The sequence below is a fragment of the Magallana gigas genome, chromosome 7, assembly GCF_963853765.1.
Source record: "Magallana gigas chromosome 7, xbMagGiga1.1, whole genome shotgun sequence".
Classification (NCBI taxonomy): Eukaryota; Metazoa; Mollusca; class Bivalvia; order Ostreida; family Ostreidae; genus Magallana; species Magallana gigas.
Genome location: NC_088859.1, coordinates 44413336 through 44430385, shown reverse-complemented (window position 1 = coordinate 44430385; position 17050 = coordinate 44413336). Strand labels below are relative to the sequence as shown.

General features: G+C 32.9%; 1 protein-coding gene across 1 annotated transcript; it reads right to left on the bottom strand.

The window, feature by feature from the left end:
• Positions 1-3889: 3889 nt before the first annotated feature.
• LOC105327595 (uncharacterized) lies at positions 3890-15372 on the bottom strand. Its single transcript, XM_011428168.4, has 11 exons — positions 15214-15372; positions 14961-15066; positions 12318-12490; positions 11710-11894; positions 10865-11054; positions 10625-10710; positions 7084-7288; positions 6817-6968; positions 6555-6726; positions 5376-5481; positions 3890-4648 (listed from the first exon to the last, which is right to left on the bottom strand). Exons 1-11 carry the CDS (start codon positions 15266-15268, stop codon positions 4567-4569), a joined length of 1512 nt encoding a protein of 503 aa, XP_011426470.3. The 5' UTR covers positions 15269-15372; the 3' UTR covers positions 3890-4566.
• Between the last annotated feature and the right edge of the window lie 1678 nt (positions 15373-17050).

The window sequence follows — 17050 nt, the reverse complement described above, 5'->3', positions numbered from 1 at the left end:
CAATCCAGTGGTGTCCTGAGGACCATCCTTTAAAAAAGACTAAACAAGTAAAAAAACCCACATCTACTCTTAAGAGGGATCAATGGACATGGGCATTTTTAGACTGAATTGATCTCCTTTAGAAAAACAGCTCTATGTAAAAATATAGGGAAATACCCAAATTCAAAAGGCAAATTATATGGACCTAATGGAACTCTTATATGACTAGAATATTGAAAGAAAATCAAGGTGGTTTTAGATCAAACTACTCTACTTAGACATTACATTTACTTCGCATTTCTTTGTTGACTGAATTATCTGCGACGTTAAACGAAAGTATACTGCACATTTATGGATTTTAAAACTGACAATGTTTTGATACAAAATGACCAATCGGATGGCCAGACTGATCACTGTATGACATGCGCAAAACGGAGTCCTAATTATATAAATAAACGTTTGTTTTTGTTCTATTTGATTTTAAGAAAGATGTCAACAGATAAAAGAATCAAGCAGATGACTGTGATGACGTCAACAATTTTACCGCAATTATACAGAAAATGATACTTGATTTTAAGAAAAACCTAAGAATAAAGATAAAGATGTCAGTGCGCACCCGAACACCTGTTTTTTTTTAACCTATTTGACTATTGTTGGAAACTATTTTGAATATTTTTATGCATGAATTTGAGCATATGTCAAGTAATGAAGATCCCATTTTGGTTCAAAACACAGGACAACTACAGAAATAAAGAGATCAATATATCAGAATAGCTTGACGCAAAACCTAGCCGTTTTTCGCAATGAGATGTGCTCCACTTAAAAGATGAAAACTTTCTAAAGATAACTACTTTTCCATATATGCTAACTCTTTGAAATTTTTTTAAGCTTTTTTATGCATTATTTTGTATACATTTGTTGAATGCTGTTAATGTCGTACTAAGAAAGTGGAGAGAGGGATGTTATAATGAATAAGGAATGACACAATTGTTTTTTTTCATGAAATGGCTTTGATTTAAGATAAAAATGACAGAATTATTCAAATTTATACCATAATTACCTAAAGCGCGTAGGGTCTCCACGATTTAAAAAAACGTTGATGTACACACATGACGTATATGAACTTAAAAAAAGATAAATGCGTTGATTCGGTCCCAAATTTACCACACTCTATTGCCTTCACATTTCGTTACTTTTTTCTATTCTAACAGTGCATTGTTGCAATGCCCTGTAATGTGTTCCACATTCATGCTAAAACCGTGAATGCGATGTAACTGTTTGTTACTATGACTCCCTTTTTTTTAATTGTTACTATGACTCCCGTGTATTTTGCTTGTTATTATGACTCCCCTGTATTTTGTAAGTTACTATGACCCCCGTGTATTTTGTTTGTTACTATGACTCCCCTATATTTTGTTTGTTACTATGATTCCCCTATATATTATTTGTAACTATATGACTCCCGTGTATTTTGTTTGTTACTATGACTCCCCTGTATTTTGTTTGTTACTATGACTCCCCTGTATTTTGTTTGTTACTATGACTCCCCTGTATTTTGTTTGTTACTATGACTCCCCTATATTTTGTTTGTTACTATGATTCCCCTATATTTTATTTGTAACTATATGACTCCCGTGTATTTTGTTTGTTACTATGACTCCCCTGTATTTTGTTTGTAACTATAATTATGACTCCCGTATATTTTGTTTGTTACTATAACTCCTGTGTATTTTGTTTGTTACTATAACTCCCCTGTATTTTGCTTGTTACTATGACTCCCCTGTACTTTGTTCGTTACTATGACTCCCGTGTATTTTGTTTGTTACTATGACTCCCGTGTATTTTGTTTGTTACTATGACTACCCTCTATTTTGTTTTTTATTTTGACTCCCGTGTATTTTGTTTGTTACTATGACTCCACTGTATTCTGTTTGTTACTATGACTACCCTCTATTTTGTTTTTTATTTTGACTCCCGTGTATTTTGTTTATTACTATAACTCCCGTGTATTTTGTTTGTTACTCTGACTCCCGTGTATTTTGGTTGTTACCCTGACTCCCCTGTATTTTGTTTGTTACTATGACTCTTGTGTATTTTGTTTGTTACTATGACTCTTGTGTATTTTTTTTGTTACTATGACTCCTGTGTATTTTGTTTGTTACTATGACTCCCGTGTATTTTGTTTGTTACTATGACTCCCCTCTATTTTGTTTGTTACTTTGACTCCCGTGTATTTTGTTTGTTACACCGACTCCCCTGTATTTTGCTTGTTTCTATGACTCCCCTGTATTTTGTTTGTTACTATGACTCCTGTGTATTTTGTTTGCTTTTTATGACACCTCTGTATTTTGTTAATCTGTACGTTGTTATTATGACTCCTTTTACCCGCTGTCGTGTATACTCCTTCTACGAACATGTAAAGTAGAGCAATTTGTTGAAATACCATTATACTACTATGATTTTGTTTCCTGTATTTCAGAGAAAAGGGGAAAAGTTTAATTAGTAATAGGTTCAACAAATACATGTATTTTGAAAACCCCCAAAAAACTTGAAAACACTTTAAAGCACTTAATACTTGTAAGACACTTAAAAGCAGAAACGCATTTAGAAATATATAATGTTTTGTACATATTTTTTTTTATATTTACACTTGCAAATGTTTTCCCTTATATAACTCTGTTTGCGCAATCCGATGAAAATCCATAACATCAGCGTGGTTCAAGAGGTCAAAGTAACGCATGAATAGGTAGAGGTTTTTGAAGGTATTCTCTACCTCATACAAGTTGTCTTCTGTGCGTTCTTGATAGCCTTCGGGTTTTATCAATCGCAACGTTTCGGGTCTTTCCCGCAGGCTCCGAAAAAAACACCTCGAATGTATTAACCTACATAGGCTTTTATGACAACACCCTTTTAAAAAAAAAAAAAAAACTTAATATAAATACAACACATTTTACGATCTATTGAGATGTGAGCTAAATTTCATTTAAGTAAATGATATACTAGTACCCTAAAATATACCACAAAAGCGACATACAGGGCTGTCTAGCCGATATTTATTTCAAAGAGATGTGACTCCATTTTGTATCTAATTCCAACGTCCGGTAATGTTAATTAATAGAGGTGTTTTCCAAGCCTGCGGAAAGGCCCGAGAAGTTGAAATTCGGGCTTTATGGGACTTCATCAGGTGACCACCCCGTATTTATATCCTGGTATACATCCAAATATAATAAATATGCTATGTAAGTCATCATGTCTACAAATTTCAAAATTATCAGTTGTGTTATCTATACTTCAATTTCAAAATTCATGTGAAGTATCTTTGGCACTAGCTAACTATTTTGAGCTTCATATAAACATCTTTTGTCGGTGTTGAATCGTATTTTTTAAGGATAATTACAGAAGGAAATTTATTATACGAAAAAAAAATTCTTAAAAGTATGGCACGTCATTAAAGTCTTTAAAGTAATTTACATATTTTTTCTAAGGTATAAAGAAATGGTTTTACATTTTACAATTTTGTAATTTTTCATTTTTATTTGTTGTACATTTGACCAATCTTTTGCATAACGGAAATTCCACGCAATAAAATATGACACCGTGTAACGTTTGTTGTGCATGGTTAGCTATCTGCCTGCACCACGCAGAATATCAGTAAAAATGTTAAATTTTGCATTTGAACAAGCCACAACGCGTCATTTCGCCCCCTTTAAGGATTTGCATCGTTATTCCGTACAAAACAAATCATTAGACAGAAATAAATAAATAAATCCAGCATTGTTGAAAACGTTAAACTCATACGTCAAACATACATTATATATATATATATATATATATATATATATATATATATATATATATATATATATATATATATATATATATACACACCCACTGTATTCAACCAACAGCAACATTAAAATTGCTATTTTATTTAGCAGTACTCTGTAGCATACATTTAATCTCTATAAATCAAAATCCAGAACTTTTTTCATGCCACGAGCACTGTCAAATCTTCTATCAAGATTGTTAAGCTCTATCAATCTCCTAATGACTGATTTCTCTAATTTTCTACATATACTAACTCTCAGTCACTGACTTCTCCCACGACAAACGCCCTCTGCTTACCTACTTTCTCTAGGTTTAGAAGTTAAAAAAAACCAAAACCGGATAAAACAGGAAACAGACTAGACATTTTTAAATAATCTGACATGATAAAACGGACATACATCAACTGACTGCAATCATAATTATCGTTTTGACAATTTAATATACTAGTAGTTATTTCACAGTTAATAAATATAATTGTAAATACTGAATGTTAAAATCATGCTACAATCACAACTTTATATTTACAGTTTTTTTAGAACGATATGATTGGTAACAAGAGCAGTGAATACGGCAACCTTAAAGGCAATTTGTGTTAGTCTCTGTAAATGTTTGCAATGCATACAATATATTTGTGATCAGAACCGATCGTGAACGGATTTCCTCCTTTAAAACATAGACCAACAGCTGCCTTACATTCTATTCTTTGTAGAAGTCAGCATTTGCAACATCAAAATCTGGGCGGAGGACATATAATTTTTGTCACGTTGTGTTTATGACGTCATAAGATCTATTTGTGGTAGGTATGTCTATCATCTCTATATCATATGTGGCCGTGCTCCTCCTGGTAGATAGAAAGAAATGCATTATAATAAATGTACATGTACTACTTTCAAAAGCACTCAAATTGATTATAATGAATCAATTGCATCCGTTGCCATAAACCTTGGCTAGGGGAGATGAATTTAACCGTTTCAGGAGACAGGTGGTTAACTAAGACACCATCGGATCTACTTTCAATATTTAGAAATGATTTTTTTGGCTATAAACGTTTATTTGGTAAAGAGCTATTCAATACACCTTAGCTTTAAATTTTAAAAAAATCATCTTGTCTTTAATATTTACACACAGCTTTTCTTTTAAAGGGAGATCAATATGGGCTGAAATTGCTCCGACCATCCAACCCTCCATCGTTTAAGGTGGCTCACTACACCGTGAAACATTTTCTCAAATCAGCAGAAAACTACTTGATTATGATAGATATCATAATGGATAAGAAGTATTTAAGTCCAATAGGCAAAAAATGTGCAATTTTGGATTAAAATTACATTTTCAAAAATTTAATTCAGTTAACATGAACAAAAGCTCTTGGCGGATTCTAACTCATTTAGAAGCCCAATACTTTAATCACTGAGCTACGACGATATACAACCCAACCGAACGATATAAACAGTTTAACAAAACATTTAAATCGCCATCTTGTGACGTAGTGTCTTAAAAAGTATAAGTGTAGGTGTAGTCAGGTACCTTAAACCAATTGTTTTAATTTCATTGTATACGGAATGTCTAACCTTTTTAAAATCGTGACAATGGTCACAAAAATGATGAGCAGAAGCCCTGCTGTAACACAGAGAACAACAACAAGGACCGGTAAGGATGTCGTACTTTCTCTGGGGTCTATAAAAATAAACACAGTCTATAGTTAAGGTACAATATCTCCTTGTTAAGAGAGAAAACTTTCATAAAAATATTCGTACTATACTATGTCCCAAAATATCATCGATTTACATTTTGCTTCATTACTTGATATTGGAATTCAAGCAATGTTTATTCAAAGGTATGAACAATTTCCAAGATTTCTGCTTTGAAACGCCTCCTCTTTATCAGGTTTCAATACATGGCTTAAAAATGTGATATCTACGGGCATTTCGAATCGCAGAAAACCCGGATGATAACGTTGAAAAACTGTGCGAGGTGTTCCGAGTGACTTCCCAACTGAGGAAAGACGTCAACATTCCCAATTATAAATCTCCGTTAGAAATCAGTTTTTGTACCTGTGGATTCTTTCGAGTAAAAAATGATAAAATGTGAAAAAAATTATCTTCGATATTTACCCTTTCATCTACATGTATTTTTATTGCACTTTTTTTCCACAGGTATATGTATTTTTATTAAAAATAGCCCAAATGTGATTCATAAAATCTTGGGAAGACTATAATACCGCTAATGTTCTTTAACAATGCTGTGAAATGTCCATTATCAAATTTTGACCTGCAAAGTATGTAAGAATTGTTTGAAGATTCTTTGTTACTAAGAAATAAGTCTATCCGATAAAGAACTCAAAAGTACACAAAAATACGTATATTGTAGCAGTTACAGTAAACATACGCAACTACTAGAGACATTCAATAATTTCTGAGTACGCTATGAAATTTGCTATATACTATGATACTACTTAGTATATAAATAATTTATGAAAATATTTGTGATCCAAGACGTTGTTTCGGTTGCTAAATAAATGTTACATTGACAGCCACATAACGAATGAGACCTCAGATGACCAATTCAATACCCAAAATCTCAACCATCTGCACAGATCCAACAATTTTTTTTTCAAAAGGTCCATCCCTAACCCCACTATCATCACTTATATGGTATTCATTTATCAACTTCTCTTGTATAATATTTTACAAAGATTCTTCTTCTTTATGACAGTCTAATTTTGAGCCTACATTCTTAGTCCGATTTACCTTGACTTTCATAAACCGTTTCTCCCCACACCATCCCTGAGGTTTTTCCATGGTCTACAATCGCCACTGCAAAATGTTGCTCAATTTCAGTGGCTGTTGTTAAATTGTATTTGTACTTGTCCAAATACCTCGTCACTTCGCCAATAGGGACTTCCTTCCAATTAATGTCGCCCTTAAAAAAAGCATGTTAATTAAGATATAGTTTCAAATCAGGTAAAAATTATAAATAATAAAAGAACAACGATGGAATTATAAAGCTTACCAGACACTTTACCACGAGCCCGCTTTGTTCCCCTTGACACCAAAAATACATAATTGTATTTACAGGGTGTCCTAAATCTGCATGGCTAAATGTTACATCAAACGTGAAGGGTCTTACTTGCATAGCGGAGACATATCGAGGTATATAACTGTCTAAAATAGAAAATATAGGTATTTAGAAACATAAGTATTAAATTAATACACAAAGTTCTAAAAATTTAAAAAAATATATTTTTACAGAAAAGTGAGAAAAAGATTTTGAAACTACCGGAAGTCTGGGTGTCAATCAACACTTGCAAAGGAGCGGAAGATCCGGCAGTATTTGTGGCTCGAATGGTTACGGCGTAGAAATGCTGCATTGGCAAATCCCGAAATGTTGCCATGGTAATGTCGGCATCGGTGACAGCTGTTGATGACGTTTGGGGAATACTGAGACTGTAACTAAGTATTTCCTCATCATGGTATCGGGTCATCTGTAAAATACTATAATATATATCAAAAAGACACAAACATATAAACATTATGGCATTTAAGTCTAGACTTGATATTTTTGACAAAATATTATATTCTAGTTAATGATTGGATTTTCTTTTTACTAGAATACGTCAACTAATTAATTATATTTACAAAGGTGTGGATGTCTTACAATAAAGTCTATAGAATTCATGAAAATACACGAAAAAATATTTAAATACACGGATATTTTTTTTTATTTGAAGTATGTTTTCTACTGTTTCAACAAATTAACCATCAGATCAACATGTACCTTAAATTCCGGTGCGTCTTTTTACCCCAATGAAACCCCAATGAACCCCAATGATACCCCAGTGAACCCCAATGTAACCCCAATGATACCCAAATACACCTAATGATACCCCTATGATACCAAATGATATCCCAATGAACCCCAATGATACCCTAATGAACTTTGAAATATTAATACCCCAATGAAACTAAATGTGTGCATAGTTAAAATATCTTCAATTTACTTGCTTAGTATCTATACATTAGACCCGACACGTTAAAGGTGCCTTGTGTTATTAATATTGGGGATATGTTTTGTATGATTTAATACATGTATACAATGTACTTTGATCATGTTTGGTTTTTTTACGAAACTTGAGATACTGCAAGCAAGCTCACAAATGAAAATATCAAAACTGAAGTCTTTCTCTAACGAAAAAGAATCGATATGTCTCTTTTTCTTAAAGTTATGTTGAACTAGCACAAATGAACAAAGCTCCCATCAGGACATAATTACAGGTCACAAACAATCTTTGAGTCAAATTTTAGCTTATTTCCCATTACACTGGCCCAATCAGTGAAAAATGGCACGTAGTTGAAATTTCATTTGTGTAATATGTTGTTTCATAAAATTCATTAAGTGTATCAATTATGAACATACTTAGTATCATTTGGGTATTTCAAAGTTCATTGGGGTATCATTGGGGTTCATTGGGGTATCATTGGGGTTCATTGGGGTATCATTGGGGTTCATTGGGGTAAAAAGACGCACCCCTTAAATTCTAAAATATGACTTTTATAAAAAAATCCAAATATTTCAGCTTCATGTTTCATTATTTTTCTATATATTTGTAAAATAATGCCCTTCTCATGAATGTTAATATTGTCTAAAAATAGCCATGAACTTTCGGTCCTCTTACTGTAAATATCAATTGTTTTCTATTCTCTTCTCAAGTTTTTATATTGATTTTGAGATTTTTACGCGAAGAAACAATGAAAATCATTTAAGACTCAAATCTCTTGATAGACTTTTGGTAAAAATTGTCTGAAAGTCTAGACGAGGTATATGATTAAATGATGATATAAATGTCACAGTGTTTATGCAATGCCATGCAATGCATTGTCCGACAACACTTATCACAACAGATCTTCAGCTCATTAAGGTACATGTACCAGTGGCGTCGGAAGCAAATTGAAAGGGGGGGGGGGGCTAGACTAATCATCAGAAATCTTTAAAGGCAAAAAACAAAAATAAAACCTATTTCCCAAAATCATGAAAATCCAAATTCGTGAAGGGGGGCTATACCTATAACTCCAAAAATTCTTTTTTCATTTTTCCTTTTCAATATTACTATCAATATTTCATTCTGTTTAAGGTAAATCTAGGAACAATATGTTTGCTGCGAGAAAAAGTTGGGGGGGGGGGGGCTAGCCCTCTATAATGGTTAGGTCTAACTTTGCAAAAAATATAGCCATTTGACATAAAATGCTTTTTAGGCATCATGCTATCTTTCATAATCAAGAACTGTTCTGATGATTTAAGAAACTACTAGTATTTCAAGGTGTATTGAGCCCCCTAATGAAATGTTCAGACACAACTTAATACAAGAGGCCCAGGGGCCTCATCGCTCACCTGAGCAACAATAGCCATAACTCTGATCAAATCAGCATTACAGTATCAAAATCGAAATATCTTGACAACAAGGTACAGTATATCTTGCCAAAAAAAATATGCCATTTTTTATCCATATGTTTATAAAGTAAATACCAAGCCTTTTTTGTTTTAGTATTTGTGAGAAGATTTTTCTCCATTTCTATATTAAATGATTTTTTTAATTACTTAATAAAATTCACCCTTTGTGGTCCCACCTTTTCTCCATGGTTTGGTCAAACTTTAATCTTCACAAACTGTGGTTTCACACAAGCTCCAGCTTTTTCTTCCAAAATATTTTTAAAGATTTTTTCTATATATTCCTATGTTAAAATTAATCCCCCCCCCTTTATGGCCCCGGGGATTATGATGTGAACAAACTTAAATCTACATGACATTAGGATGCTTCAATCCAACTTAAAGCGCCTCTGGCTTTGGTTTTTGAGAAAAAGATTTTTAAAGTTTTTCTCTAAATATTCTTATGTAAAACTTGATAACCCCATCGTGGCCCCACCTTACCCCTAGAGACAATAATTTGAATAAACTTGAATATACAAAACCTGAGGATGCTTCCACACAAATATGAGTTTTTCTAGCCAGATAGTTTATGAGAAATTGATTTTTAAAGGTTTTCTTTATATATTCTTATTTTAGGTATGTAAAAATTCATCCCCAAATTGTGGTACCACCCCACCAACGGGGACCATAATTTTAACAAACCTGAATCTACACTACCTCAAGATGCTTACATACACGTTCCAGATTCCAGGCCTAATGGTTTTTGAAAAGAAGATTTTTAAAGATTCTCTAAATATATTCCTTTGTAAAAATTCATTCTCCAATTGTAGGCCCGACCTATCCCCGGGAACAATGATTTGAACAAATCTGAATTTATACTACCCGAGGATGCTTCCGTAAAAGTACTAGCTCTTCTGCCCTAATACATGTAGTTTTTTTGAGAAGATGATTTTGAAAGATTTTCTCTATATATTCTTATCATAAACTTGAACTGTCATTGTGGCCCCACCCTTCCCCCGGCGACTATGATTTGAACAAACTTAAATCCACAATACCTGAGGATGCGTCCGAACAATTACCAGCATGTTTGGCCATATTATTTTTTAGAAGATTTTTGAAAAATATTAATAAATTTTCAATAACTCTAAATTATCTCCCCTTTAAATAGAACTTGGCCCTTCGTTTGAAGAAACTTGAATCCCTTCACCCACTGATGCCCTGTGAAAATTTTGGTTGAAAAGGGCACAGTGGTTCTTGAGAAGAAGATGAAAAAATAAAAAAGTTTGACGATGACAACGACAACAGCAACGACAGACAACAGAAAAATCTTGATCAGAAAAGCTCATCTGAGCCTTTGGCTCAGGTGAGCTAAAAAGAAGCAAAGAACAATTAATACCTTCCAGTAGAGGGTAAGGCAGTTGTTTAGTCCACATCTATAAAGGACATAGGAACCAGGTTTGCCGATTGGAACGCCCTGGGGTTCTATGAAAAGAAAACCGACTTCTTAATTGAAAAGAAAGATTATCATAGATTCCCTAACGTATCGATAAAAACCAACACAAAGGTATATCTAATTCGTTTTAAATGTAAATATCATTTTCGTTTGCAGTATCATTTCGTCTGTATTTAAACTTACTCGTTATATTTGTCCAGAAATAGCAGGTCGTCAGACCGCTCCAGAACACTGATCCCAGAGGACGACATTTTACTGACGCTTTGTACCTTGTAGATGGCTGGAGAGACGTAAATGTTAGAGACAAATCCGGCAGATTAAAACAACCCGATTCTGGTCTACTGATTGCTGTCCACTTTTCTTGATGTGTCCGCTGAATAACGAAGAAATGATACATTTATTTTATGTCATATTTTCCACAGTTATTAGATATAATTTTTAAATAAAGCGCGTTCATAAAAGCATCAGTACCTAGAATATGCATAAGGACAGGTGTTCTTAAAAGTACAACACTTATACATGTATGGATGTACAATATTACTCCTCCAAGATGCTAATAAAAGATTTTTAAGTATTTTATATTATTTAAGGATCTTCAACATTCAAATATCAAAGATTCGTGAGAGAATTGAAACTTTGAATATTAAAAGAAATGTTCTGCTTAGCAAGAAGTCAGAAGTTTCATTTAATAAAGCATTTTTTATTCATTTTAAATGTTTTTTGGTTTTTTATTACGTAGATTGTTCAACTTGTTTATTTCTCTTGCTTGACATAATTTGAATATAAAAAAACGAGTCAAAAGCACGATATTAACATGGAATTCAGAATTGGTTGTCATAATTTTGTTATCAAAAAGGTACTGTCAAGACGTGTCAATATTTTAAACAAAATGAATATCAAATAAGCGATTAATTATAATTATTTTAAAAAGTAGCAAAACTTTATACCAAATGCACACAAAAAGCGTATACACTTATTTTGGCGATTGATACACTCGTATTTGTTTTCAAGATGTTCCTGTTTTATACCTTAGGCAAAGGCTCTCCTGAACTTGTCGAAACATTGCTGGTGTGGGTAGAAACAGTAGCCGTGCAGTTGATTCCACCAGTGAAGTTATTTGTCATACAGGGGTACACCGGAAGTGGCCATGTTAGATTAACTTCCGTCTCCGAAGTCCGGACAGAATGAATGTACTTCACAGGAATCAGTTGTACTGCATAATCATAAAAAAAAAAAATGATATTTCAGGGTTAGTTTTCTTGGTTTTCAAATTCACTCATGAATTAAGCAGGCACGTAGCATCGTTTTTGAAAGGGGGCCAGACTCATCCAAAAAATCTTGACAAGCAAAAAAAAAAATAAAAATAAAAAGGGGGGGGGGGGGAATTAGGACTTTCCAAAAATCTTCAAAATCCTAATCGGGCGTAGTATATAACTTCAATGTCAATCCTAATTTCCTTATTTTCATATCAATTTTTTACATGCTCTCAAAAAAAGTGGGGGGGGGGGGGAGGCAACTCCATGATAATTCAATTTTTTATATGTAAATTTAAAAGAATTAGTTGCTGCGAGAAAAAAAGGGGGGGGGCAGCCATGCTACGTGCCTGTAATAAGAGATAAAAAGGAAGACTAGTTACCGTTTTTGTCCGTCTTCGTAGAAAAGACTTGCGTAAATGAAGCATTTTCACATGAATTCTTCAATAAAAAGCTATTTTCGCTTAAAGAGTCGTAGAAATGTTGTGAAATATTGCAAACTAAATTGTCTCCATTTTTTTGTATGTCACAAACATGAAAACTGGAATTTGAGGCTCTGAAAAATAAAACAAATTCATAGTTCTTGTATTTATGACACTTGTCGGCATTTGTATCAACACCAACCAATGACTGTCGGATTTTAATGAACTTTATGTCAGTGTCGTTTCCAAATGTTTAAGGTTTTCAATGTAAAATGAAGGGACATTGAACAATTTTAAATCATAACAATGAAAGTGAATTGAACCAAATTCACATGACTGACAACATATACATGTAAGAAGCCGGTCATTTTGTACTTTTAACTTTTTTAAAGGTTTATCTTCACTTGGTGAAAAAAATATTTTTAATATTGATTTTTAAATGATTCATTTTATGTCATATTCTAATAAGGAGAAAGTTTATGCATAATTATATTTATCAAGAGATTTTTATGAATTTCAATTACATTTTACAATATCTTACTAAAACATGCGTCTGTCTAGCCGTATTTTTATTCTAAATCAAGTATCAATAATCTTTCTTTTTTTATTTTGGTGTATTTTTGTATGTGAAAGAGTTATCTGCAATTATTTTGATTAAATAATACAAGTGTGACGTGTGACCAAATTCCTTCTGTTGTACAATGTTAAATATTAATGTAATGTACCATATTGTAAACCAATAAAATACTTTAAAAAAAACCATGCGTGGTCCATAGACTTCAACGTAATATTTAAGGTGCAAATAATTGGACAATGGTAAAAATTTGGAAAATTTCTTTAATGGTGTATTTTATTTAATCAAAATGATACCATGATTAGGAATATCGGACCATTCATTTATTAGGTACAAAATGTGATCGTTATAAATTAAATGCCTGAAAACCAAACTTTGTACATAATAGTTTATGAATTGTTATGTACAAATTCTGGTTTTAAAGAATCTAAATTTTGTAACGGACATCGGTTTGATATAAAGTGTTTTAACAGACTTTATGTACCAAAATAGACTCTCTTAGACAAATAAACAAAAACAAATTATTATATAAAATACAATCCTGGATTTTCTGAACTTGCCCTTTAAATTTGTCATTTAACGTTACTTTATTAAACGGGTTTTCCAACGGAAAAATCCGGTTATTAAAATGGTTAAAATGGTGAAAATGGCGGGCGGGTCGGCGGGCGGCTGTCAAAAGGGTACCCTCATTGTACGGATAACTCCTCCTACAGTTTTCATGATAGGAAGTTGTTCTATTGAAGATCAATTGTACATATATCAGAGGTGTGCATATTGCTAGGATTTTGATTTTCGATAATTTATGAAAAAGTACCAGCTTTTGAACTTAGTAATTTTTTGGCAAAATATTGCAAATAGGGTACCCTCATTGTACGGATAACTCCTCCTACAGTTTTCAAGATAGGAAGTTGTTCATTTGCAGATCAATTCTACATATATTAGAGGTGTGCATATTGCTAGGATTTTGACTTCCGATTATTTATGAAAAAAATACCAGCTTTTGAACTTAGTCATTTTTTGGCAAAATATTGCATATAGGGTTCCCTCATTGTACGGATAACTCCTCCTACAGTTTTCAAGATAAGAAGTTGTTCTTTTGAAGATCAATTGTACATATATAAGAGGTGTGCATATTGCTAGGATTTTGACTTCCAATAATTTATGAAAAAAATCCCGCTTTTGAACTTAAACATTTTTTGGCAAAATATTGCATATAGGGTACCCTCATTGTACGGATAACTCCTCCTACAGTTTTCAAGATAAGAAGTTGTTCTTTTGAAGATCAATTGTACATATATTAGAGGTGTGCATATTGCTAGGATTTTGATTGCTGATAATTTATGAAAAAATATACCAGCATTTGAACCTAGTCATTTTTTGGCAAAATATTGCATATAGGATACTCCATTTCACTGGATATGGGTTGATATGGATTATGGATACAGTTCATATAAAAGAAAACCCGGTTTGCTGTCACATTGACAGCTTTTCACTTGTATAAGATCTTATATAATTTTGTACAGATATACATCTGCAGCTTTTTTAAATGATTTAAAATTAAATTCACGTGTCCGTTATTTAAAAACATGACATTCCTAAGGAAACTTTTATCGCCCAACAGCATAAAATAAATCTTATCTCATTCTGATTGAGCTTAAAATAAATAGCTTTATATCAGACATATCAGACCCCAGTGTTTTCTAATAAATACGAAAATATCTTGCGTCAACGTTTCCAAAATCATCTATAAAAGAACGCGCGGACCAAAATTAACCACGTGTCCTACTTAACACATGTAACCTTTTTAAGTACTTCAAAATTCCTTCGATAAGAAAATAACGAAATATCAGAGATATTATAAGGTTAACAACTCAACAGACCAACAATTATCGGTCAGATGAATTCTGATATTTTGGGCTGAAACGATCTACTTTTATGTCATACGTTTCATGATAAAAAGATACGAAAATATTCATGATATACTTTTGATAAACAACAAAATACTTATGACATGTAATCGATATACCCACATGGATTTTGTCAAGGACCAACAAGAGACGTCACTAGAGGACTGCCACTGACAGCTCAGGTATTGGTAATTCTGCTCAATGCATCTAAAGTCTACAGATCCATCAACTGCAAAAATAAAGGCTTCATATATTAACCCCTGGTTACCCTTCTATAAGCCCGCGATAACAGCATACCGCCTTCTCGTCTCAGGTTATACCGGATAGGACTGTGATTTACAGAATGACATCATACGCAAATCTTGCTCCAACTCACCAGGGAAAAGAAAGCTCGAAGGGAGAAAGGCGAACAGGAGGAACGAGCAGAGCATATTCTGGAGGTCATGATGAGTACAGGCCAATGAAAGACATTCAAACAGACGGACATTGATCGCAGAATTGTAAACAAGTTATAATCATCGTTTTTTGTTTATCTTATCTTCTTTAAATACTGATAAACTGTAAAGCTGTTCCCAAATAATGATACAAATAAAATCACAGGGGGTCGAGGGGGATGATCCGTTCTTATTGGATAAAGGCTGATAGATTATTATTTTTCACGAGATGGGGAAAACTTAAATCTTGAAAATCAGTTTAATGGGTTAATGCTTTGCTTTACTTACTCTTTTTTTTATTTAAAAAATAAATAATATTGTATGGTGTTTGTTATTTATATTCATGTAGTAACTTACCATTTAGCCCGACATTGTCAACACATAACTTACCTTACTATTTTTAACTTCAAATTAAAAGTATTAAAAAAGGTAAAATCACTTTTGGCGTTACAATTATAGTGCAACATGCACTTGACAAACTATGTGCCGATTACAACTATATGACAGCACAAAAAATATGATTAGACAGTATGAAAAGTACCATCTTCATCCAAGGAGCCTGGAAACAACCGTACCCCCCCCCCCCCGTATTTTTGACATGAGTTTGAGTAAAAATATACATCATGCATATGTTTCTTATAATTAGACCGTTCACCAGTTCTAGGCCCGTAAAATATTATCTGTCTTTAGTTATTTGTTTCTAAACTTTGCTACAAGTCTGATGAATATTAATGTGATCCGCCGTTTATAACGCCACTGCGCATGAGTGCGGGAAACCCACCATCAAAAACACGATGAAAGAACAGTTTGTTTACAATTTAGAATCACGTTATACGTTTCTTAAATTAGATCATTCTTGTATTAGATGATACCCGAAGCATTATTATTCCGATATTCATTACTGTAGAACGATATAAATTTTTTATTTTGTGTAAAAAAGGCGAAATACAAAATTAGCGTCACAGACACGGTAAACGGAGTTAAATTAAAATATCCCCTCCCAGAGGGATGCATGTACTAAGAGTGTTTATCTAATCTTTATTCAAAAATTTCTCAAAATGAAAATCCACTTGTGGTTAGTAAAGACACGGAACACAAACCCGTACAACTTCATGATGGAAACTTAATTCTGATTCGGCTTTAATTCCTATTCCATCAATCTACATGGTCTCCGATTACGATCTTCCGTTTGTTCCTATCCTTGTCTGTCGGCCTCTTTTTTCTTTCCTTGCCAAATCTTTCAAACCATTTTTAAGCTTCATAATTACCTCCTTTAATTAAACGGAGAGACTTGTATAAAGATCAAGGAAAATGTTAGAAATGTAAATCTAAAAAAAACCCAATTGCTAATTTACTCATCAATACTTTATAACTAAAAAAATCTAGATTTAAAAGATTAGGGCTAATATGTTGGTTAATTTATTGACCATCTAGCCTTTCTTAATGTTATAACGCCTATACAAACTGTATCTCATTCTCATTAATTTAATTTTACAAAACCAAGGTGCAGTGATGATTCACACAGAATGATTATCAGTTCAGAGAGTAGGACGTGACTGTTTTCACAAACCATAAAAGGAAGAATGTCAGCAACTTTGTCACAATCAACCAATTTTCATTTGTAACTTTGTTTATGTTTTTGAGTTACATATACTTTGCACACAGAATACACGGAAGTTAGTTTTGTCTCGTGGTTTGTCTTGTGGGGAGGAACTATGCAAAATTAATCCATAAAAAAAGAACTTAATATACGCTTATTCCTTCTTTTGTTTCATTTAT